We start from the raw sequence: 25,887 nt of genomic DNA, 5'->3' as shown, positions 1-25,887 counted from the left end.
ATTAACCGTGTAAAGACTGTAAAGTTGTTGTTGATTATTTATTGTTGTTTGTTAATGGTTTTTGTTGATTTAACTTGTTGATTTTTGCTGTTTGTTTTGTTGTTGTGTTTTAAAACTGTTTTGTGTGTGTGTATGTGTTAAAAAATGAACCCAATCAATGACTTGGTGTACAATTTGAAACATAAAAAATTGAGCTGATTTACAAAAATCAGTAAGGTTAGTAATATAAATAAGTCAAATTTATTTTGGTTAATATTGCTTAGTAAACATTAATGTAATAATAATTAATGTAATAATTGAATAATAATTGAATGGCTCCTCGGTTGTAACTAACAATTTTTTCAGTATCGAAATTTCAGTGAAAAAAAACGAGGAAAAAACGTTGTACCTATGGAAATTACAACCTTATTTCACTGAATTCTCTATTTTGAAAAAAATGTCGGTTACAACGTTTTTCGGGGAAGCCCTACAATAAATACAGTGTTCACCATAAAGTTGGAAACATATGGACGTTTTTTTTTGGTATTAGAGTTTAAACAAACTTTTTGTGGCAATCAATTCTGCTTTAAAAACAACTTAAAATGCACCAAGTCAAAGGTGAAACATAATTTTGTTAGTCACCTTTTTTAAAATAATATACTAATTTAACCAATTGTTAAAAATTTCTTTTAAATATTTTGTATTTGACAGCTCCCAGATGTTAGATGTCAACTTTGACTTGGAGCATTTTAAGTTGTTTTCAAAGCAAAAGTGATTGCCACAAAAAGATTTTTTAAAACTCTAATATAAAAAAAACGTCCATATGGATCCAACTTTATGGGGGACACTGTATATAATGTTGATTATATTTAATTTACATTTAATTATATTTTCACTGAAATGCAAAATAATGTGTTTATCGAAAACTGGTTGTATCTCTTTTTACTTAATGTGTTTTAGCCCAAACTAAAACGAAAATATTATAGATATTAGTGTATAAATAATAACAAAAAAAAATGTTGACAAAATGGTGAATGCGCCAAAAAAAACTTTCGCCTGAGGCGCAATTTAAGAAATTAACTCTTCACATAATGTTATACCCACGAACCACCACTGGTAAATATAGAAAAATCTATATTTTTTCTAGATTTTCTTTAATTTGGGACATCAGGGAATAAAAAACGCAACTTCCAAGTTTTTTTTCGTGAAATACATTTAAATTACGTAGTTAAGGTTAGGCAACACAAGATACTGACCGGTATTTATGGTTGCATAAGTTAAAATATGCCTGCGGTGTTGTCAGTGTGAAAAATTATTCTTAAGACTTTAGGAGATATTCAAAGAAATCTAAAAAATCATTTATTTAGATCATAGATTTAGATATCTTATGATAAAAATGCTTTTAAGCTATCCTCATGCTATCCTATGATCGAAAAAAAGATGTCAGCGATCGCTATGAAAAGAAGATCGCTGTCACTTTATATGGAAAATTATATAAGGAATGTCATCGATCATTATTTCCAAGCCAACTGGGCGCCGTTTTTTTCGATTGTACGGTATTTTTAGATGATCTATATTAATTTACAGTTAAAAATAAAAAATCAATGAATATTAAAATAGACTAGTTGACAAAACCCGGCAACGTTGTGAGGAATGTAAATCGCTGTCAAGTCGCGCAAGCCCGAAATTGAAAAGTTTGTACACGGGTGCGGTGTTGTTGCCTGAAAAATCAAATAAAAAAGTGGCAGATTTCCATCCCAAACCGAGGAAAGTGCGGTAATTTTCTGGTAAAAGGTAATATCCAAGCTCTCTACTTTAAATTAGCATGAAAATCCGACAGGTAAAGTCTAAATTTAGCCTGTAATCAGTTAAACTAGTTCAAAACAACATCGATTTGTCGTCTACTATCTAGTGTGTGTATGAAAGATCGCTCTCAAAATGGACGTTTCCTTATTTCTTTGTTTCTGTGATTCCGTTTTCGTGGTTTGTTTGTGTGTAATTGTAATATCTGTGTTTGTTGTGGCCGGCATGTTTCCGTCTACCTTTTAAATTAAGAAAATTAACTGTTATTTCCGGGTTAGGTAGAGAATTTTGTAATCGATTTGTCACCCAAAAGATTATCCAAACATCTACCTAGATGACTAATAAAAGTTTCTCAGAATTAAGGAATTTCTCTTGTATTTTTTCTAGGTGTGACAAACACCCGATATGAGTTACCAAAGCCGATCAAGTAAGTCAAAATTTTTATATTTACTATTTACGAGTAAGAGAATGAATGTCATTGATAAATAATAATACTCTATAAAAATACCATAACTTGTCTATAATAAACAAACGGGGCTATTTACAGAGTCTTTTTATTGTCTAATTCAGAATTGGATTAAGTGTACAGGGTGTCCCATTTTCATGTGTTTTTATAGGGTGGGTACAGTCACTATTATGGACTGTTTAAATATGTAAATTTTTCTATACAGATTCAGTAAAAACATCAGATATTAGCACTTTCTTACCTTATATAGACGTGTTTTGAACTAATTTAAGCACAAAAATTTAATAAAACTTTATAAGGATAAAAATTAAAATAAATTATGTACTTACAACATCCCAAGCCAGGCAGCCATTGACTTTTTCGATTGACACTATTGACAGTCGATCGACGGCCTTCGCATACAATTTGCGTCGTTGTCAACAAATTTGTTTTATATGATTTTCTTCTGATATAAGGTTGAAGTTGTCATAATATTGCTATAGCAATTAAAACTCGTGGAAGTGTGTTTTAATGGCTCTTTTTTGTTTTTCTTCGCATTTTCAATCAGTTTTATTTCCTCAACATTTTTCTGCATAAATGAGATATAATCTTTATAAAAATTAAGAAGAAAAACAATAAAAAACTAATAAAACCATGCAACTATTTTACCGATAACGACTGTACTGTTCTCCAAGCTCGGTCTACTACCGTTCTCGTTAAAAAATTAGGCGATGCATCCCGTCAATAAAAATTCGACAAATTTGCAAGCGGCCAATGTAATGAGGTGTTTTGCACTGACATACTACTTTGCGTTAAGTCCACTTGGACTCTTTCCCACGTGTATACCGGGTGCGTCTCAAAAGTGGCTCACCCTTATAACTTTTTTACTACTTTAGATAAAAAAAACGAGATTTAGTATGATACTATATGACATAAATTAGGATTGATTGACGCATTCAATTGTTTTTGGTCACTTCCTGTTTCACCGGAAATGACTACCCACATATTTTGATTGTTAAATGGCACCCTCGCTATTTTTTTTTACTTTATTCAATAGAAAATAACTCTGAATAGAATGACTTTTCATATGTCAACTTTTGACATTTTCGCATATGGTTTATTTGAAATTGTAACATGCGGTTCATAACGACAACTTGACTCGAAATACGAAGTATGTGGTACCAAATTATTAATAAAAAAAAACGCTTTTTCCAAATATGCTAACGAGCCACCCTTGTTCCGTTTGAAAAAATTGAGATATGATTAAAAATATGATTTAGGTATCTTTTAACTAGCCAGGACAAGATACGAAAAACATTAGACGATTAAAACTATTTTTCCAAGGCTCCTTGATTAAAAATTAGTGTTTTTGCCATTGCCAATTTGATTTGATGATCCTTTTCTGTCACCTAAATCAGGAGAATAATAATGAGCATGTTAAAATGAAAAAAAAATATTTATCAACACCTACACGTTAGTCCGAAGAGTTTAGAGTTTAGTTAGAGATGAACTGTAATACTGAAAGAATTGTCTAAGTGAAAGAACGTCAAGGTTTTATCTGTCACTCTTGTCAATAATTTATCGGTAAGGGAGATTCCTAGAAAATCGCTTATAGTCAAGTTTTGAATCATTGCCAGTTCAGGCCAGTTCTCTCTGGGTTCTCCCATAAGAAGTGTCATCCACCTGATTGTTCTTTTCCCTCCAATCGCCATATTGGCGTGGCGATCGGGAGGAGATCGTATTTTTTTTGGTGAAATCCTGTACTGTTGGTTCCTGTGGGGATTACCACTTTAATTTTTGGATGCTGTTGAATAATTTTGTAAATTTTTATAAGAATTTGCCTGAACCAAAATAGATTAGTTTTTTGATGTGCCATGTGGCCAGATATTGGGTAAGTTAACTTATTCACGTTTTTTGCCTTTTTCAATTAAGATTTTTAATAATTTTCATTAGATTTGGACAATTTTGGAATGGATCCACTAACTTTTTTAATTGTCGATGGTAGCTGGATGACTTGTTAGTTACGCTTTGGAGTAAGGTATCATAACCTAAAGTCTACAAATATTAATTTAAATATTGTCCACAGGGTCTTGGTTATTTCTTTCTGGTTTTTACTTTTCCTGGTTTTCCTTTCTTGCTTTGGACGGTTTTATTTTTTACATTCACGTGCACGTGATCACATGGTGTCGAGACATCCACCCTGTTTTCCAACTCATCAACTGCTGCTGTTGGATAAGTTACCCAGGCTTGTATACTTTTATTTTGGGGTACACTATAAAAAGATATAGATGGTAAAGCCTGATTTAATTTTATTATTTTTTTTATAAGTAGTTTTCAACATCTGTAATATTTCACTTAATTATATACTTTTTAATTTAATTATATACTTTAATTACAAATTTAAATAACATTTTAACCTCATTTTCAAAATGTAAACCTATTTCGTTGTTTTTTTTTTGGTTGTTATAAAACAAACGTATTTTATAACCAAACGTTAATTTTAATTAATATATTTAGATTTAGTAGAGTAGAAACTTATTTGTTTTATTGCATGAATGAGGTTCCATCTTGGCAAATATCTTTTCCTAATAACAGTTTTCTGAATCTTTAATGTTATTTAACTATTAGGTAGATTCAGTGGCGCTCATTTGAGCACAAACCTTACCCTATAATGCTCTCCAGGCGAACAGCACCGTCGCCGTAATGCATTAATAAAATAATATTTTATTATTACGTTGCGTTACAATATAAAATACATTGCTGTTTATTTAAATATGTTTTGTAGAATATTGATCATACTCCAATATTGTGTCTTTATTCTTGAAATTCGTTTCATAGACACAGATCCAGTAGACGCACATTATATGAGAGATAATCGCTTATTAAAGCTATCAACAAGGAGAGCTTTCACCATATAATATCCATTATTTTCTTCTAGTGTCATATCAAAACGCCTCCGACATGCCCAAGTCCAACTCCAAAGACCCAGCGGTCATGTCCTGGCAACAGAACAACTACATGGGTGATTCGGGTATCCACTCTGGCGCCCAAACCCAGGTACCCTCGCTCAGCGGCAAGGAAGACCTTTCCGAGGACCTCTTCGACCTGGACCAAGGAGGTTACCCGGGTTTTACCCAGGATCAGGTCGACGAGATGAACAGCCAGCTGACGCAGACCAGGTCGCACAGGGTGAGGGCTGCCATGTTCCCGGAAACGCTGGAAGAAGGTAAGAGATGGGTTTTTTAAGTATAAAACTAGTTATAAATAATATGTATATGGGAAATAATATACAGCATTTTTTTGTTATAATATACAGGGTGGTCCGAACTGTATTCCGGAAACTTCGGCAGCATATTCTGTAGATAAAAATAGGTAAAAAAGTTCATATAAATGTATGTCCTAAAATGCTTGGTTTCGGAAATACAGGGGACGAAAAGTTATTACTCGTCAAACCAGTTAAAAATATGTAGGTGGTGCCCTCTACAAGTAGGAGTCGTATTGACATCAAAATCAAAATAAAAATGAAACTTCTACACCCTGTATCTCCAAAACTAAGCATTTTTGGACATACATTTATACAAACTTATTTTTATCGGCAGTATATGCTGCCGAAGTACATTTATGGAATACAGTTCGGGCAACCCTGTATATTGTAATTGCCATAGCTCTGATGTTCTACAGAACAGGCCTTATTATTGGTTCTTTTTTATTCCCTATATATTAGGTATCGAAATTCCATCAACCCAATTCGACCCTCAGACCCAAACAGCAGTCCAACGATTGGCAGAACCCAGCCAAATGCTGAGACATGCCGTGGTCAACCTAATTAACTACCAAGACGATGCCGAACTAGCCACCAGAGCTATCCCTGAGTTGATCAAACTCCTAAATGACGAAGACCAAGTGGTGGTATCCCAAGCGGCCATGATGGTCCACCAATTGTCCAAAAAGGAGGCTTCTAGGCACGCTATAATGAACAGTCCCCAAATGGTAGCAGCTTTGGTTAGAGCTATATCCAATTCAAATGACTTGGAGACCACGAAGGGTGCTGTTGGTACCTTGCACAAGTTGTCCCATCACAGACAAGGGTTGCTGGCTATATTCAAAAGTGGTGGTATACCCGCCTTGGTGAAATTACTAAGTTCACCCGTGGAAAGCGTGTTGTTCTATGCGATAACCACATTACATAACCTCTTGTTGCACCAGGAAGGTTCGAAGATGGCTGTGCGTCTGGCTGGAGGGTTACAGAAGATGGTGGCCTTGTTACAGAGGAACAACACCAAGTTTTTGGCTATTGTCACCGACTGTTTGCAAATTTTGGCTTTTGGCAATCAGGAAAGCAAGCTGATTATTCTGGCTTCCCAAGGACCCATTGAGCTGGTCAGGATAATGAGGTCTTACAATTACGAGAAGCTGTTGTGGACCACCTCAAGAGTTTTGAAGGTATATTTTTAAATTACTTGGAAATTTATTTTAATTTTTTACATAATGTACAGGGTGTCCCATTTTTGTGTGTTTTCTGGGGTTTCTCGTTTTTCTATTCTCCTGTATCAGGGACCAGGTTTGATAAGTTGACATTTTGTTTTGTCCAGGTTTTGTCAGTTTGCTCTAGCAACAAACCAGCTATAGTCGAAGCGGGCGGTATGCAAGCTCTAGCCATGCACTTGGGCAGTGGAAGTCAGAGATTGGTCCAAAACTGCCTGTGGACTTTAAGGAATTTGTCTGACGCTGCTACAAAAGTCAACGGACTGGACACTCTTCTGTCATCCTTGGTACAAGTCTTGTCGTCGCCAGATGGCAATGTAGTCACTTGTGCTGCAGGTAAATGTCATTGAGATATTATTTTGTTGTCAGTCAACTAAAAATGTTTTTTGGTAACTGGAATTTTTAATAAAGTTTTGTGAGTCTCCCCCGTTTTAGAGAAAGGTCACTGACGCCGAGTTGCCTTGGTTCGGTTCCTCGGGCGCCATCCCAATATTTAAAGTGTTTGAGAAAACACTAGTGCCAATACGGGTAGCTTTTATACAGTGGAGATACCAGGGAGTGATGAGATGAAAAGAAAATAAAACACACAATTAACTATAACGTAACACTAGGCTTTTATTTAACTAATTAATTATGTACAAAAAGAATCCAGGAAGGTTCACGTCCTCGAATCGTAACAACAGTGAAATAAAATGTATATTTAAAGACCCGTAAAGTAAACTTTACAATAATAAAAATAAAATAAATATTTGGTACCTTGCAGAACAAAATTTACACTAACAACCGTGTACCTCTAGAGTTTTGATCGATTATTCCCGAGATGCAACTCTCTGACTGATTCTATCACGCGAATTCAAAACGCGAAATGACGCCCTATTAAATAAGATGACGCGAGTTCCTGATCGACGTTGAATTTAGCGGCGTCCTACTGAACACGGACACGTAAGCACCGGAGCAACATACTCTACTATGACGCGATTCTCTAAACGGCGGCGACGTCGTTACAGGCGTCCCGATGGTCGCAGCTAAACATTTCTTGGAACGGCGTCCGTTTTGACAACGTAACACGAACCTCGGATCGGCGTCGACGTTAAAAGCGTCCCGTGGTACCCAAACGCGAGTCCTGGATTGATCGCGAAACTAACAGCGTCCTGTGGGATATACACACACGCGAGCCCTGGATCGATCGCGAAACTAACAGCGTCCTGTGGGATATACACACACGCGAGCCCTGGATAGATCGCGAAATTAACAGCGTCCCGAGGGATACACAAACGCGAGCCCTGGATCGATCGCGAAATTAACAGCGTCCCGAGGGATACACAAACGCGAGCCCTGGATCGATCGCGAAACTAACAGCGTCCTGTGGGATATACACACACGCGAGCCCTGGATCGATCACGACGTTAGCGACATCTCGGCGAGTTGTACGTCGGTTGGATAAGCGCAGCCCGCACACACAGCGCCCGATCAGCTCGGGATTTCGGCGAGATCCCGTTTAGCGTCACTGATGCAGGGTGTCGTCCGGACGACACACCTAGAAAAATACGGGAGCTACAAAACCAGCCTCGGGATTAGGGCGAAGTCCTGTTTTAGTTCCGTGAACATTCGCGACCCGTGTGTTTACTGTACCACCTTGCCCGTTATCTGTCTCACTCTCCTTCCTTTCTCTAACAAAAGAAATCATGCCTCGCGTCCACGTGATTCGGTCAACCAGGCCCCCACCTTACTAGAGGACAGTTGGTCTACCTGAGCGAATACACATTTTCCTAACTTTCTGTGGTCGCGCGTTCCGTTCAAATATCCCCCCACCTTACTAGAGGCCGGTTGGTCTACCTGAGCGAATATAACTATCTCTGTCTCCCTTATCCCTGTAACGCGTCAAGGCAGTAAACGGTATTAACAATAAAAAGAATACGACCTACTCTTGATCACGTTGGCGGTGGGTGCTTACCTTATACAGTACGGCGGCAGGCGGCTGGCAGCAGGGCACTTGGCAGGGCACTCTGGACTCGAACCTCACTGGTTCACGTGCGACCACTAACTAACTAACTAGTGCTGCTGCAGCCGAGGTACTCGACTGACGCTCCCCTCCACTCAACCTGCACTGGTAGGGAGAGCGGCGCAAACGTCTCGGTTTCTCGCACCGAACCACAGCGACCAAAACCGATCAAAACTCTCTTACAAAATGGCAATTAAATATTTAACTTATTTAATTCAACAATAGAAACACTAATGAAGTTCATTACAATAATGAGTTAACAATAAAATACATTGACTGTCATTATTAAAAGAAAATAAAGTCCCTATTATTCTAGTATAATATTAACACAATATACAGGGTGTCCTAGAAATTTTTATGAACTTCATTACAGTTTTAAATATAAACCCGTCTTTGAAAACTGTTTTAAAACACAAGAAAAAAACATGTTTTTAAAAACTTAATCAAAAACCTTTTTTTTTAATCTTGGTTATAGTACAGTGTTCTATAGTTATCAGGCAACATTTTTAGTAGAATGACACCAAGAACAGTTAACCTAATAGGACTGCTCATTCAGCCAAAAGTGTGCCAAGTGCATGGGAAAACTCCTCGCTTTTTGACGTCATTGTAGTCCTTGTCATGGTTATTAGTTCTTATCCGGCAACCAATAATACACACACGTGCATTATTGGTTGCCGGATGCAAAACGTTCATTATTTAGTTTATTATTTAAACACCTTATATGTATGCAGTATAGAAAATTAACTCTATAAATCATATTAAATATTCGGATAAAGCATTTTTAAGAACAGCAGTTCCGAGCTTCACCTTTTGCGGGCATTCTTTTTAGAGTACTTCCATATTTTGCTTTAAAACAATTAATAAACAATATCGTAGGCACTTAATAAGCACTTTGTCACAATCCACAACACAAAATGAACGTATTTATACACTCTATAGCTCTAAAAACTTTAAAAAACCCCTTTTCACATTTAAAATTGACAAAATAATTAACTCAAAATTTCTCAGCTGTTATTTTTATAAGTTTATCATCGGCAACTAATAATACACACTATCATGACAAGGACTACAATGACGTCACAACTGTCAGCTGAAGCGCGGGAAGAGGAGAACGTACATCTTATGAGGATGAGCAATCCTTTTGGTTTACCGTTCTTGGAATGACACCGGATTTTGAATAATATTTAACCAGCTTTTTGATGTTAATTTGCAGGAATCTTATCGAATCTGACTTGTAACAATCAGTTTAACAAAGAGACTGTTTGTCAGTATGATGGCATTTCCGCGTTGGTGAGGACCATCGTGAACGCTGGAGATCACGAAGAAATCACAGAACCCGCCATATGCGCTCTCAGACATTTGACATCGAGACACGATAAATCAGAACTCGCACAAAATCAAGTCAGGTAGGTGATTAAAATATTCCTCATATCTTATTCTCTAGATAAATGACATTATATTTTTTGTTACTCCATCATTTGTGACATTTTTTGAAGTTATTCCAATACGTTTATTTAACGACACAACAGTTTTCTGTGTCTTAACTTCACTGGCTTGTCCGCCAACATATTTTCCATCCTGCCCCTTAGTATAGAACTGTCTTTACAGTTTGCAATGTTAAAATTGTCAACCTTTATTTTGCCACTTTTTGCTGATTGGTGTTTTATAAATGCTTAAACAATCTATTAAATTTTTTACAGAGTTGTTGGTGGTATTCCCGTAATCGTAAGATTGCTGAACCCTCCGTCTCGCTGGCCTTTGGTCAAGGCAGTCATTGGACTGATCAGAAACCTAGCTTTATGTCCTGACAATTTCTTGCCTCTTCGTGAATCGTGCGCCATCAATTATTTGGTGCAGTTGCTGATGAGGGCTTACCAAGATACCCAAAGAGTAAGTAGTAGTATTTTTACAATAACAGTTTGAATTAAATAGTTTTTATTCTGGCTTGGATGCGCTCGACAGAAACAATATTAGGGAAATTTGAGGAAAATAGGTTATTTAAATCAAAGGTTAAATTTGTAAGTAGTCCTACTAATTCTATTAAATGAAATGAAAGGAGTGCCGTTCTCTGCCTGGAATAGTCATAAGGTCTGTTCCCAGAAGAATCTCTGACTAGTCAGCGCGTTTCTTATTAGTTGAAATGCGTAAAAACCTGACTAACAATCAGGTTTCTACGCATTTTAACCAATGAGAAACGTGCTGACTAGTCAGGGATTCTGGGAACAGACATAAATAGTAACAAAAACTTACAAACCAAAATAACATCATTGTGTCTTAAACGGTAGTCTAGGAGCTATTACCTAACACCTATCATCTCAGTTCGTTGTCTGATTTCCCTCTCCCAGTTTGCGAATAATATATTAAAAATAAATAAGGATTTATATATATGTTACAGTGAAAGTGGGAAATTCAGTGATTGTTAACATTCACTAGGAAATGCCAGCAATGGGCTCTTTCGCTATATTTTGGAGTTAGCATAATTGAATAAAGCAATTAATTCTAGAATTTTTTGCTATCTCACTTTCGAAAAATTTGAAGTCGTGCTTAAGAAAATAAATAAAAACAAAAAAGCCCAGAATAAAAATCCTCACTTTATTTTTAATACGTCACACCTGGCATGTTGAAAAGCGACAACACGGCCGCGGCCGGGCCACCATGCTGACCCACCACCACCTCCACACAAGGCAATTCAACCTTTTCCAATATGGCGGTGATAGAAGTGCTTTATTTGGCGCGTATTTTAAAACCTGTTTTATTTCCAAATAGACATTTTTCACACAAATGTCGGGTTAGATTACGTAATATTTCACTAATTTTTTAATATACAGGGAGTCTAAAGTTCTCCACATAAGTATGGAATTTTTTGTATTATTACTTTTTGTTAAAATCGGCCAAGCTAAGAGTCATGTAGTATATTTTATCCCCATCTTCCACTGTATTTCACTAATTTTATGTGGTTTGTTAAGATCTAAATATATTAATGTGTGTTTGGTTAAGATCTAAATAATATTAATTTCCATCATAAAGTATAAAATATAAAAAGTTACATAAAAGTATAAATAGTAATAATACTTTATATTTTTTTGAAATGCCGAATGAATTTGACTAAATTTGAATAAACCTCTCCTCGTCTCTGCTCAAATTTATGCTGGTGACGTACTCTCGACCGCCGATCGTGCGGCTCCAGTGCGCGGCTACAATCGACTTTCCGACCGGTCGTGTCGGTCGCGCCGCTCGCTCTCGCCGATACCTATTCAGTGCGCGCGGAGCTTTAGGGTGATGAACGACCAGTTTCAACAGAGTTTTTACGTTTTACCAATTAGAAAATATTGTTTCAGAAATGTTAAAATATCCGAGTTAACTAAAAAGCGAAGTTGCTATTCATGAGCTTATTAAATGTTCTAGTATTAAATAATGAATTTAAAATATTCTTGGATTTTTTGTTAATAAATACTGGTGTGGTAAATGGAGTAAGTAAAATCTCCAACCCCGACTACACGATAACGTCGTTATTTCCTTGTTTTTCAAATCCGCGATGCCTGCTATTCCATCAGTCGTTTCATAACAGAATATTCTACATCCTACGTCTATGTAGTTTAATATGTGTAGAGTGAGTCATGTAACTCGTGAGATTTTCAGCATTATATCAATAAAGGACAAAAACAGTATTCTTCCTAAAGGTGCGTCCAGACTTGAGCATTTTAGCCCGAACGAATCGAGCGCGCGCACGAACAAGCAGAACAAATAGACCGAACAAAAAGCATTGTGTACGCGCGACCGAAAAAAGAGAGATATTCTGTTTCTTTTTTCTACTGATATGGACTTTAGCTTTACGGCTTTATCATTCCTTTAGAAACATACAGACCATCGTAAAAAAAAGGTCGTCAGGCACTGGCTCTAAATATAAGCAGGTAGAAAGTTTTAGCTTCCAGTTACTTTCAATATAAATTCTTTTATTGTTACTGAGAATCTACAACAGTAAATTTACTTCTATTTTTATGAATGTTTAAGTTTATTTTTATTTTAATCTTTTTAAAATAGAAATATAGTCTTATGGACCCTGTTTGAAAAAAGTTAAATGAAGAGAAGACAAGCAGTTGTCCCTCCTTGCAATACGACTACAATGTTTCATAACCAAAAACTAATTAATAAAAAAAAAAAAAAAAAAAAAAAAAAAAAAAAAATGCATTTTTTTTATTTTTAACATCGAAACTCGAAGGTAAACAGGTATCATACCAACCATAAATAGAGTATGTCATATAAAATTTTAGAATTGACCCTTGATAAAAAAGGACTAGATTTAAATTTCCCTTTGATCCAGTCTGTATACTATTTCTTTTGATTTTCTGCATGTGTGCAAAAACTACACTAAAACACTATATCTTATAGAAACCGGCAACAAGCGGCAGAAAATAATAATATTTCCGTGCAGTCTACTGGTCGCAACGACCAACGGACGGCCAGGACGTTAGTGTGCGCTCTATCATTTGATTTAATGGTATTAGAGGTAGCAGCGGCTTGGCCGGTGCGACCTGGTCGCCAGTGTGTTCGAGCCCTTAACTTCACTGGCTTGTCCGCCTACATGTTTTCCATCCTATCCCTTAGCATATAACTTAGTTATAACTTCTTTACAGTTTGCAATGTTACAATTGTCAACCTTTATTTTACCATTTTTTTTTTTTTGGTTGTTTTTTTTATCAACTTAATTTTTTTACAGTAGCGGTTGGTGGTATTCCCGTAATCGTAAGATTGCTGAACCCCCCGTCTCGCTGGCCTTTGGTCAAGGCAGTCATTGGACTGATCAGGAACCTAGCTTTATGTCCTGACAATTTCTTGCCTCTTCGTGAATCGTGCGCCATCAATTATTTGGTGCAGTTGCTGATGAGGGCTTACCAAGATACCCAAAGAGTAAGTAGTAGTATTTTTACAATAACAGTTTGTTATATTAGGGAAATTTGAGGAGAATAGGTTATGTAAATTAAAGGTTGTGAGTACCGTACTCTGCCTGGAATTGTCACTTATAATATCACAAGAGCTTAAATTATTTTCGGAAATTTTTTTGAGGGCACGAATATTTTGAAAATTATCCCGAGTCGAAGACGAGGGATAATTTTCCTAAAATATTCGTTCCCGAAAGAAAATTTCCAGGAATAATTTAAGCTTTCGTGGTATTCGGTGAAGAAAATTCCCAAATTGAAAAAATATTAATCCAACATGACATTTTAAATACTTCACTTGTTGTTGGCCAAGGTATTGATGTTTTTGACATATGTGTTTTGGTCATTTTGTTTGCGATTCTGTCATTAAGCTATAACTAGTTTTAAAACGTCTCTACGTAGAGTAAGAAAGGGTATAGTAACATTTGGTGGCAAACCAACAAGTCAATAAAGAAGAAATTGAAAATGAAACCAGATACCCGAAAATCATTAAAATCATGATCATCATATTTCGTTAAATAGAAAAATACCTGCTTTAGTTAAATAAAGGCGGTAGAACTATATTTTTAGAACATGGCAATTTCGTAGAAATTCATATGTAGGTATATCTAACATATTTCCTCTTAAATAAAAAATATTACCAACCTTAGTTACATCAAATGCTAAAACTCAAATGGGTATATTTAAGAGAGAGAGGTTGTAGTTCATTACATTATGATTGTAGATCTTATGTTTACCCTTTCAACTGTCAAAAAATTTCCACTAAAGTTTCGTGGCGCCTCGAAAAAATTTCCGGAAATTTTTTCAGTTGCCATGGTAACTAGTCAACATTAAAGCATGTTATTGGTTGAAAAGTAGAGGTGTGAAATTTTCATAGTAACAAAAACTTACAAACCAAAATAACATCATTGGTAAAATAACACCATAAACGGTAGTCTAGGAGCTATTACCTAACAACTATCATCTCTGTTCGTTGTCTGATTTCCCTCTCCCCAGTTTGCGAATAATATTTTAAAAATCAAAAATGATTTATATAACCCGTATATAAATCTTTTTTATCAGGCGCACCTCATTCGCCTCGTTTGATTATAGGAAAACGGAAAGATGCAGAAACAAAATATTTTAGGGGTATATGTGGGGAGGCAATGTGCACAATTTAAAATTACTTTGAAATATACGGGGTGTTTCAGAACTAAGATCCATACCAAAGTTATATTTTTTCTTATGGAGCACCCGGTATTTTATTTAATTTTTGGATTCTTGGGCCCAAAAAAAGGCATTTATTATAAGGGTTAAATATGTTTAAAATCTTGGTTTTTGGAGATATTTAAAGAGTTTAAAATATGCATGCCAAGAATAGATTATTAATACCCCATTATTACTTTCATTTATCCATGTGTTGAGTTTAAAGGTAGAGAAAGAAACTTTACTGAAAATGTTATAACTTCCTAAATTTATACAGGAGTAAAATTGAAAATTGCTTGATCTATTTGTTGATTTATTTTATATAAAAACTTTGTTATTTCAAATACAAATTAATCTCTGTATTTTTTAAAATAAATCAAGCAGATTCAAAATGCTCTTTCAAACTTTTTTTTTATTTTTAAATTTCTTGCAGTTTTTTTAGGTATATAATAAAAAAGCCATTTTTAAATAAAATGGCAATCTAGATGGCTTGTGTCGCCATGGCACCTCATTGAGAAAAGAAGAACTTATTGCAAAACTAATATTGTTTATGAGACACAATTTATACAAGTTAACTGACTCTACCTACAATAGTTTAAGCAAGTATTCATTATTTTGTCAAAAATAAAGCAGAATCTGCTGACGGAACGATGGATATGTTACCAGTGATTTATTTTGTGAGGAAATTGCTTCTGACTTCATGTTTATGCCTCAAAGATATCCAAAGAGGAATCTTTCTTGACCAGCGTTCCTTTGAAAACTACTAGTCCTATTTCGCAGTATTGTGAAAGGAGGACAGAATGATAACTGTTTATATAATTTTTTTTTTTTTTATTGTGTATTTATGTAACTGATTCTTCTTTTTTCCTTATTGTTAATCTAAGGTATTAACCATAAACTGTGCTCTGGGTCTACAGTTAATTTCCACTTGACTTCAAAAGACACAAAACACACCTAATAACACGAATCAAAATGCATCATCTTCCAAAACGCAGGGTATTTGACAAAAGTTGACACAAAATTATAACATCTAATTTGGCAAGACTTTGACAAGCGTCAAAAATCTAAAGGCGAGTTTATACGCATCGGCGTCCGTTTGTCGTTCATCGTCTCCGTCAAACCAATAAATTGAAATACGATCTGTCATTTTGAAATAAACCAAAACTGGTTAAAAACAACAGACACGCATGACGTATTTATTTAAACCCATCCATAGAACTTTTAAAAAATTAGAAATCTTTAGTAAAATAAATAGATTGGTATGGGACGTCATCTGCTTTTTTTCTGTCATCGTCTGTCGAAATCTTACCTGAGAAAAAAAAACAGAGTATACATTGATTTGTTCACACTGTACGGCAAATGCCACAGAAAATTTGAAAATAAACTCGGTTTTTTCAGCGAGCCAGCTTAGCCAGCGGTGGCAGCCAACCCCCAGGTACATACGCCGACGGTGTCCGAATGGAGGAGATCATAGAGGGCACCGTTGGCGCTCTCCACATCCTAGCCCGCGAGTGGAACAACCGCGAACAGATCCGGCAACAGCGCGTCATCCCCATCTTCGTGCAGCTGCTCTTCAACGACATCGAGAACATCCAGCGCGTGGCGGCGGGCGTGTTAAAGTGAACCCAGCCGCTTCATAGCGGTGCTGGTTTATGATTTGCTTAGGGCCACCGCCCTTTGGACGGAAATTGTTGCACTGGTAACAAGAACAGTGGGTGCGGAATATAAAGGCAACCGTTACTTTTGGGCCGGCATTTACATGAGTGGAAGTAAATCGCAATAAGTATCTTATTAAGTCGCAGTAATAGAAATGCGACGGTGTGCTATTGCAGCGTTGCCACATTTCTCCGCTATGTCTTTCTCTAAAGTAAAATCACGATCGAAAACCGCTCATTTTTATCTTTTTTCGAAAGATAACCAGAGAATCACAATTTTTTCTTGTCTTGAAATGGAATTATAAGCATACCGTTAGGGTGTCAATTTTTTTTATAAAAAAATATAGACCATAGAATATAAGTCTAATGATACAATTAATACATTTCCAGAACTTTTTTTATAGTCTGTGAAACGAATAATTTGAATTTGACAGTTTCCGCGGACTTTTCTAGTGTTAATTTTATTAGTTTAAAATTTATAAAGACTATGAAGAGCATAATGCTGTCCAATGTGTTCATGCATGGTGGGCGGAAAAAGCACTCTATGGTGGGGATCCTTGACAGTTCTGTTTGAATGATTCATTTGAATAATATTTGTTTGAATTTGATTTGAAATTTTATGATTGTCATCTTATTGAGCTTATTTTTATGTTATTTATTATTTATTCTACTACTGATAGTTGTATAAAGGTAGTAAATCTAGATGGAAATTGTGGCAAGGTAGTAAATCTAGATGGAAATTGTGGCAGAACTTAAATTAACAGTGACCTATCGCGATTTATTGAAAAAGACTAAAATATTATTGTAGATCCTGTGGGCAAAAAATCGAGTGAAATATGGAACAACTTTTCGCTAGTAAGTGACTATATAATATGCATACGTGTAGTAAAACCGATCATTTATGAAATTCAATTTAATTGTTCCAATAGAGATAAGATGCTTTTATTTACTACTTGTCAAAGATTAGATGTCAAAGAATTTACTTCAGTAGTATCGGATGTTTGTGTTAATAAATTTTTATTAGAATTATATATTTTGCAACAATTTTAATAACTACCGATATTCAAGAATGTCAGTCAAAACAACATATATTGAGTCTACCACACGTCTACCCTACATCATAGTTTTTACATTTTTTAACCGATAACTAATTGTCAATATTTGAGTTCACCAGAAAATCTAAGATTTTGATATGCCCTTCCTTAGTCTTTATTCAGAAGAAGAATCAGAAAATATGCTGAATGCCCTTGTTAGAACAGCCTCGGAGCGAGAATTATGATGTCACGCTAGTTAGATACTACGGATTAATAAATATGTTGTAGAATATACGGAAAACATAATTATTCCCCGTATTTTTGGTTTCTATTTTAAAAATGATATTATAGTAATAAATACTTTGGCAAATAAAATATGAACCATACAAATGCAGCAAATGTTTTACAATATACAAATAATGAATAGGTAGATAAGATAATGGGTAAGATGTAAAATATATTTTTAATTTTGGGGTTTGAAAATCGATCTAATTTAACAAAAATATTCAGATTTTAATAAAAAAAAAAAGTTTTTATTTATGTATTTATATGTATATTTTGCAAGTATCAATGTTCGAAAATTATATTTGCAAATAATAAAAGATCATAGAGGCGTCAGCGATGGCTGCGAATAAAGATCGCTGTCATTTTATATGTAAAATTATTCTAAAATTTTTATTTTGGGATTTAGGTTCGGGAAAATGATTTATGCCATTGGAGTTTTTTTACAAGAAACAAAAAAAAACGTTTTAATATAACCAAAAATACGAGGAATAATTATGTTTTCCATGTATTCTACAACATATTTATTAACCCGTAGTATCTAACTAGCGTGACGTCATAAATCTCGCTCCGAGGCTGTACTATTAGAGACGGCAGTGGTCTGATATTTAGAAGTGTCAAAAGCTGATGACATTTTACTTTTGACAATTATGACATTTCGTGTTGATTTTTGCAAGAAGGGGAAGAACTGTCACTTGTTTTATTATTTTCCTTTTCTATTTCACGAAAGTAAAAAGACTTACCTATCTGATTCATTCAGGCACTCAATTTAAAGAATATCAGTAACTTTTTGACAGAGGGATTAATTTTATAGACTATATCTTATTTTTATTCTAGAGATTACCTTAGACAGGGTGTCCCAGAAATAAGTGCAAGTATTCTAAGGGGTGGTAGATCTGGTTAAAAGAGACATCTTTTCTATTTACCATTTTGTGCTTAGGATCACGTCACAAAAGTATTAATTTTTGTGACGTTTTGTGATTGAAAAAAATATATCTTTTTAATTTTAGGCGTGGCTACTTACGCGGCTGCAGTTTTGTTCCGTATGTCCGAGGATAAGCCTCAGGAGTACAAGAAACGTCTGTCCATGGAACTGTCCAGCTCTCTGTTCCGCGAAGAGAACCTCTGGAACCCTGATCTGGGTATGGGGACCGATTTCCAGGTAAGTAAATCGCCGAAAAATCCAGATTTTTTTCCATAAATTAAATGTATATCTTAGTGGGACCAATCCAGATAAAATAAAGTCAGGTAAAAGTACATAATATGTATTTTTTAACTTTCTTTTAGAGTATATATGTATATTTTGTCAGTTTTTTTTGTTAGTGCAGTTTATTTTATTTGCCTGTATTTTTTTATTTGATAGATACGAGGGTGGTCTGAAGAGTTTCTGCCCTCGCAATGATACGCATTTTTTTTCTGAAAATGTTTCTTTTTTTTATACAGAGTGAGTCAATTTTCCCTTAAAAACATATCTTGATAATATGGCATCATAGTAGATTAAATTTAGAGGAACAAAAATACAGAAAAAATTCAATACTTCTCAAAATTTAAAGCTAAGAAACTCCAGTAAATTTCCATGCATATTTTCATCGATAGGTTTGTAGCTTCTGAATAATGGTCTAGGTAAAGCATCTAGCTCAGTTGCCAGCTTAGTAATCAACGAGAATATTTGTATAATTTAACAAAATTACTGTAAACCACTATAAATACGAATTGTTGGTGAGGTTCAAAATTTTTTCTCTTTTGAAATAAATTTAAGTGTTAACATTATTAGGCATTTGCATAAAAGTGTGTATTTTGGGTGGTATATAAATATAAGTCGGTTCAGAACGTTCTACGACGTTTTCCGACACCTAACCTCCACTCTTCTCTATTTAGCCAGAGATCATCAGGTATTTCTTGCGGTACAAAGATGGCGGAAAAATAATGTTTTTATTTTTTATCTTGAAAACGAAAAGAGATAGACTAATAAAATTTTATGGAAGCATTACTGTTATGAAAACACACTTTCTGGTAATTTTTTCACTTTTTTAAAATGAGTGGAAGGGGTTGAAATAAACTACCCCTATCATTCTTGTTAACGAAATTTAAAGAAAAAATCTTATCAAACACATGCAAAAAATGAATTTGGATAGTTTAGTTTGTTTAGAAACTTTTTATCTCTTGTGTTTTTTTTGATAAAACTCACCGATTTGAAATTAAAAAATAAAATGTAAAGCATTACATGTCAGACAAAAAACATTTTCTGATAAAGAATCTAGTGGGCTGCTGTAATTTTTTTAGGAAAAAATCGGTCGCTGTTACTTTTTAGGATTTTCCTAATATTATTTTATTTGACATTACTCTACTGCAATACGTTATTATCTAGATGATTATTATTATCATTATTATCACTAGATTCTTAATCTAAAAATATTTTTTGTCCAGACATGTAATGCTTTACATTTTATTTTTTAATTTCCAATCGGTGAGTTTTATCAAAAAAACACAAGAGGTAAAAAAGTTTCTAAACAAACTAAACTATCCAAATTAAAGTATTTGCATGTGTTTGATAAGAATTTTCTTTAAACTTCGTTAACAAGAATGATAGGGGTAGTTTATTTCAACCCCTTCCACTCATTTTAAAAAAGTAAAAAAATTACATGAAAGGGTGTTTTCATAACAGTAATGCTTCCATAAAATTTCATTAGTCTATCTCTTTTCGTTTTCAAGATAAAAAATAAAAACATTATTTTTCCGCCATCTTTGTACCGCGAATCTCCCTAATGGTTGAGTTTTGACCCAACGTTTATAAAGCAAACTACCCTTTATTTTGAACAAGGAATCACCCCCTAAAGTTTTTCGCATTTGTTTTGAAACACCCTGTATATGTTCTTCTTATAAGCTTTAGAGATTCCTTGATCCCACAGTACACCATTCAATATAGATATTGCCCTCCTGCCTTGCATTATTCGATATTTTATACCCTCATCGAGTTTTCCATCGTTAGTTATTTTTAATCCAAGATTTTTGTATTTGTCACAGTTTTTTATCACGCTCCCATCCTCTAAGACTATGTTCTCTTGTGGCCCCCCTACAGTCATACATTCAGACTACCCTCGTAGTATTGGTACATATTTTGATTTATATTTAGACAAAATTTTATTTTATCGTTTTTTTTTGTTGGATTTTTGTTTTTATTTTGAACGTTTTAGGATATGTTAAGTCCTGAACAGGCTTACGATAATATGTACGCCCAGGACCCGCCTAGCGTTCACAGTAGTCATGGCGGAAGGCCATATCAACAGCAACAAGGTAAGATACAAGTCGAAAATAAAGCAAAAAAGATTGTCGCAAAAACTAACCAAAAAATAGGGATGTCCAATTTAAGAAGATATATTTTTTGATAATTTTGCACATCCTTTGGGGAAAAAACTATTGAAGCAAATACAATAATATATTAGTTTGCTTTTTAAGTCTTTATGCAACAACAAAATAATAAAAAAAATATTTTATCTAATACATCTTTATTATTATGCTTTATAACATTATAGGAACTTTTTAAAGGTAGTACAATAACTATTTTCAGGGCTGCTAAACAGAATTCTAACCTCACTTCGCTCAGTAAGAGATTGCGTATGTCATTCCCATTGAAATGATCATAATTTTCTTATATAGCTTTCACAGTATGAATATGAATTGATTTAAATAGAAAAATTTCCTAGTTGTTTGTGAATTTTTTGGAATCCACTGTACAAAGGGATTTTTAAAAGCTGAACTGGATTATTTAAAAAAAAACTTATTACTTAAAAAAGAAATAAAAACTACTTTGATCATTTAAATGGGAAACGGCTAGAATGTGGATGTGCACTTAGTGCATGCGTTTCTTTTTTATTGCATACTTTTATTTATTTAGATGTTGTTGTTTTACATAATTTGTGCTATGCCTTTTTTGTATTTATTAGAAATTATACCGTATGATTGCCACGCCCTTTCTAATTTGAAGTTCAATAAAACACAAGTTTACTTAATCTGAATGAGTTGCATAGAGGCCACTAGCTTTTTAATTTTAACAGCCGGGTGGTCGGGGTTCGAAGATATTAATAAAAGGGCGCCACGAGATTATACTCTATGAACTCTGCAATAAAGATGTAACTATTAAGTAGACTTCAACACTAACCTCGAACTGTTGAGTGCAACTATCATGAACTTCAAATATTCTATAACTATTTGTACTTAAGTGACTCTAACTTAACTGTGAGACTAGACTGTAAATAATACTACTAAAAATAATTAAGTAATTTATTAAAATATTAAAAAGTTAATATATAAATAAAAGAGAGGAAGGAAATGTAGATGATTGAAAATATAAATTAAATCAGAATTTAAATCAATAAGAAATAACTAAATCTATGACGTCAAACCCCTTAGCTAACTTATACTAGATACAGTCAGGGTGGTTTATAAATAGCAAATCTAAATCTAAACAGTCATACTCTAATCGATGTACAATCTTGAAACAACTCGGAAGTTCCTCCGGCTGAGCTACGTGTATAGCTATGACATGGCTACAGCAGGGAAGCAGCTCGGTGTACTGTCACTGGAGCCCACGGATGTCAGCAGACGTACGGATGCCGGCCAGGTGTAGGACTTCAAAAGGTGAACATAAAAAACCCTAAATAATATTGGTCGTCTTAGAAAAGAACATCAATTATAGAACAAAGACTAGCACAACGTGTAGGAGTTAATAAAGGTAATAAAGAAGGACTAATCAAATCTGAACTTTACCTCAACGAGGGTTTATGATGTCCAACGGGTACCTCTACACGGGCAACAGGATGGAATTCTGGACTGTTCTGTGCTGTACGGTCTGGATCGGTCTTCTTGCTCTACAATTACGAACAACCAAATAAGACTTAAGAAAGATAACACTCAACTAATCTTTCTACACCACATGGGCGTGGAAAAGTCGAAAATCAGTCAACAATACGAATAAAAATCAGTTGAGCATTGACTTAGAATAGGCAGAAGAATTATAGCATACCTTGGAACTATTCGGGGACTTCTTGGGCACGTGGAATCGGGATATTGGTCGGAAAAATTTGCTTATTTAATCCCTTACGGAAATTGGTCGGTGGTCCATGTAAACTCAACAAAATCCAACCACGTCTCTGACCAAATATGTTTCGGAAGCCTTAATTCTTCTCTACGAAGACCTATTCACCAACAGGGAATGCTTCACGAAACGGCAGCCAGCTCTTTCACGATGATACCCGGTCGGGAAGTACACAAGAAGTGATGCAAGGATTCGATTTCCTTCACAAAATCAGATTTCAACCGGAAATCTCCTCCAGGATATAGATAGAGAACTATATATCTTGACTAGTCCAACTCACAAAAAGGCATAAATAAAAAATTATGTTCTAGAATATTTTCCGACAGCCATACTTCATATCCGGTCAATGAACGAACTTAACTCAGAAATTCCACAATTAAATGAACAAATTGCACACTGCGATCCACATCAAAAATAACCAATTTAACTACGAAATTTTATCTGATAATTATAAAATTTCAATAACCAAAACAAAGGATAAATAAATCCAAAAGCATCTGATTTGATCTGACAGTGACGGACAAAAGTGATGATCAAAGATATAGAGAGATGGACAAAAAGCCTACTGCTGCTGGTGTGCCTGGTCCAGTAACAATATTGTGTATCTATAGCGCGGTGTATATCGGGTTGCATAATTGTAAAATTTAAATAAAATAATATTTAACAATAAAATAATTATAGTAAACATGATGCAAAAACAATAGTTATTTGCGATAATTTATGAGCTAGCACACAGAGGTCGTTGCGAGGAAATTTGACTGTTACATGATCGAAAAAAAAACGGCGTCAGCGATGGCTATGGAATGAAAATCGCTGTCATTTTATATGTAAATTTATATGGGAAATGTCATCGATCGTCATTGACATGCCAACTGGTTGCCGTTTTTTTTTTCGATCATACGGTAAAAAAAATACGCTGCTGAAACAATTAAGTGAAATTCGTCAAATTGACGTATCCTAGTTAACTTTTGGTTAATTCTGGTTTTCCAAATGAAATTTTGCAAATTCCCTAAATCATTACTTCAAAATTTCCTAGACCCCCCTCATTACTTAGAAATTCCCCAACTTCTAACAATCTAGAGTAACTAATGTCATATTGTCAATAATACCACTAGATAGGACCATAGTCGCTGTCTTTAGGGGGAACTTATAATTATCCGTCAACTATAAACGAGTGAAACCACGTGGATGAAGGAAATTCGTAAAATTTTTAATGCAATCAATTGTCACTAAAATTTGTTTAAAAATATTTTTTTAAAATTTCTCTTCATCATTTTTCTTTCCTCACAATCGTTATTTTTCCTAAATCTAAGGAAACTTTCCTAGACGTGGCAACAATATTGTCAAATCGTTTAGCTATAGTAGCAGCTGCTGCCAACCGTATCGCAATTCTGCTACCGTTGACAACACTGCCTGTCAACTATGGGTTAATTTAGCCACCTTCACGTATATCTAACTCCTCTAACTATAATAATTTTGTTTTTACAGCCCTGTTTAGCGAACTACAAATAAATATGGACATGGACATGGATACCATGGAAGCGCTGCCAGCGCCGCCCGAGTCTAACGACCAAGTCGCGGCTTGGTACGACACCGATCTTTAAAATAATTCCTCTAATCTTGACATTTCAATGTCAAATTCGAAATTATTCTACAGGTTGACTTTGGGAAAATTGGTCAAAATAAATTCGATTTTATATTGATCAATTCCTTCCGTATGCGAGCGCGTTTTAGAACGTCGAGCCATCTATTGTCGAATAGCCGAACTAAAAAAGTTTGTAGAAGTGACACTTCTCGTTGTTTTGCTCATATAGTTATAAAAGAATATACTACAGGTATCAATATTGAGGGAAAGAGTAAAAATCGGTATCTGTGATATTTTCACCGTGAAATCAAAGTATCGAGCAGTGAATTGCTGAAGCGTGAAAATCTTGAATGATACTGAGAAGTATGTAAACAATTTTAAATAATATGTTATAAAATTTTAAACGTGTCACTTCTATAACCTTCAATTTGCTTCAAACTTACGAGACATTATATTTATTTTATTAGCTCTATCCAAACGTAGTAGTTTTACTTCTTTGACCTTTTGTTACTGCTCCTTTTTCCATGTTTTTGATGAGAAACATGAACAAAATGCCATACAAGTAATTATGTAAAGCATACTCGTTTATTTAAATTTTGACAAATTGGAGATATTGAAAAACTTGTTAATTGTAACTAAATATTAATTGTCTGAATTTTCGGATTCGGAAACTGCCTTGGTTTTATTTGCTAAGCCATTGTTGATGGATTTTATATATGCATTCAATGCACTTGGGGCAATCCATTATTTCATGACGTCTAGGACCAAAATAATACCTTCATTTGCCAGTTTTGGACCTTTTTTGTACATGTAATGTTTCAAGATAATGTACTTTAGTAGATCTTGTTGATCCCTCGTTTGGTTTCTGAATCCGAACCTTCAGTTGCGTAATCATGTCTTTGATTACGCAAATAAAGGTTTATTTGGTATAGAGATCACGGCTTATAATTTTGACATTCCCTCGCCTATGTCAAACAATAGTTTGGGGTATTAAAATACGAGTACTGGAAGGTTAATATACTGAGTGGCTCATGTTAAAAGTAACATCAAATTTGTGTGCTGTCATTGATTCAGCAAATTGTGGCAATTATTGAAAGGTGATTATTCTATAAATTATTTTTTTTGTCCTGCATTTATATATATTTTTTTGGAGACTTGTAGAAGTAGAGTTTTATTATTATTAAATAACTATAGTACGAGAGCTAGCAACGTCGGAAAAACAAGTATTTTAAGACGTCTGGCTCTTTGATATATCTTTTACTATGCTCTCTAGAACAGCATGCGGCCCGCTAAACGTTACGTTCCCTACTGCGCATTGAAAGAAGATCCTATACTTTTATTAGTCCTTTAAATTCTAGTTTGAATATAAATCTAACATGACTTTTTTATTTTATTTTCGT

The 25,887-nt window shown here is 34.5% G+C and overlaps 1 protein-coding gene across 1 annotated transcript; it reads left to right on the top strand.

The window, feature by feature from the left end:
• Positions 1-1,648: 1,648 nt before the first annotated feature.
• LOC115891793 (armadillo segment polarity protein-like) lies at positions 1,649-24,974 on the top strand. Its single transcript, XM_030912352.1, has 12 exons — positions 1,649-1,773; positions 2,170-2,209; positions 5,166-5,453; positions 5,952-6,670; positions 6,820-7,048; positions 9,928-10,120; positions 10,415-10,604; positions 16,235-16,455; positions 16,502-16,605; positions 18,818-18,969; positions 21,002-21,101; positions 24,391-24,974. The coding sequence occupies exons 2-12, from the start codon at positions 2,188-2,190 to the stop codon at positions 24,504-24,506; spliced, it is 2,334 nt and encodes a 777-aa protein (XP_030768212.1). The 5' UTR covers positions 1,649-1,773; positions 2,170-2,187; the 3' UTR covers positions 24,507-24,974.
• Positions 24,975-25,887: the final 913 nt, after the last annotated feature.

Source organism: Sitophilus oryzae, unplaced genomic scaffold (genome assembly GCF_002938485.1).
Source record: "Sitophilus oryzae breed Bouriz unplaced genomic scaffold, Soryzae_2.0 scaffold_119_pilon_pilon, whole genome shotgun sequence".
Taxonomy (NCBI): Eukaryota; Metazoa; Arthropoda; class Insecta; order Coleoptera; family Curculionidae; genus Sitophilus; species Sitophilus oryzae.
Note: the sequence above shows the minus strand (reverse complement) of the source record. Positions and strands in the feature narration are given on the sequence as shown.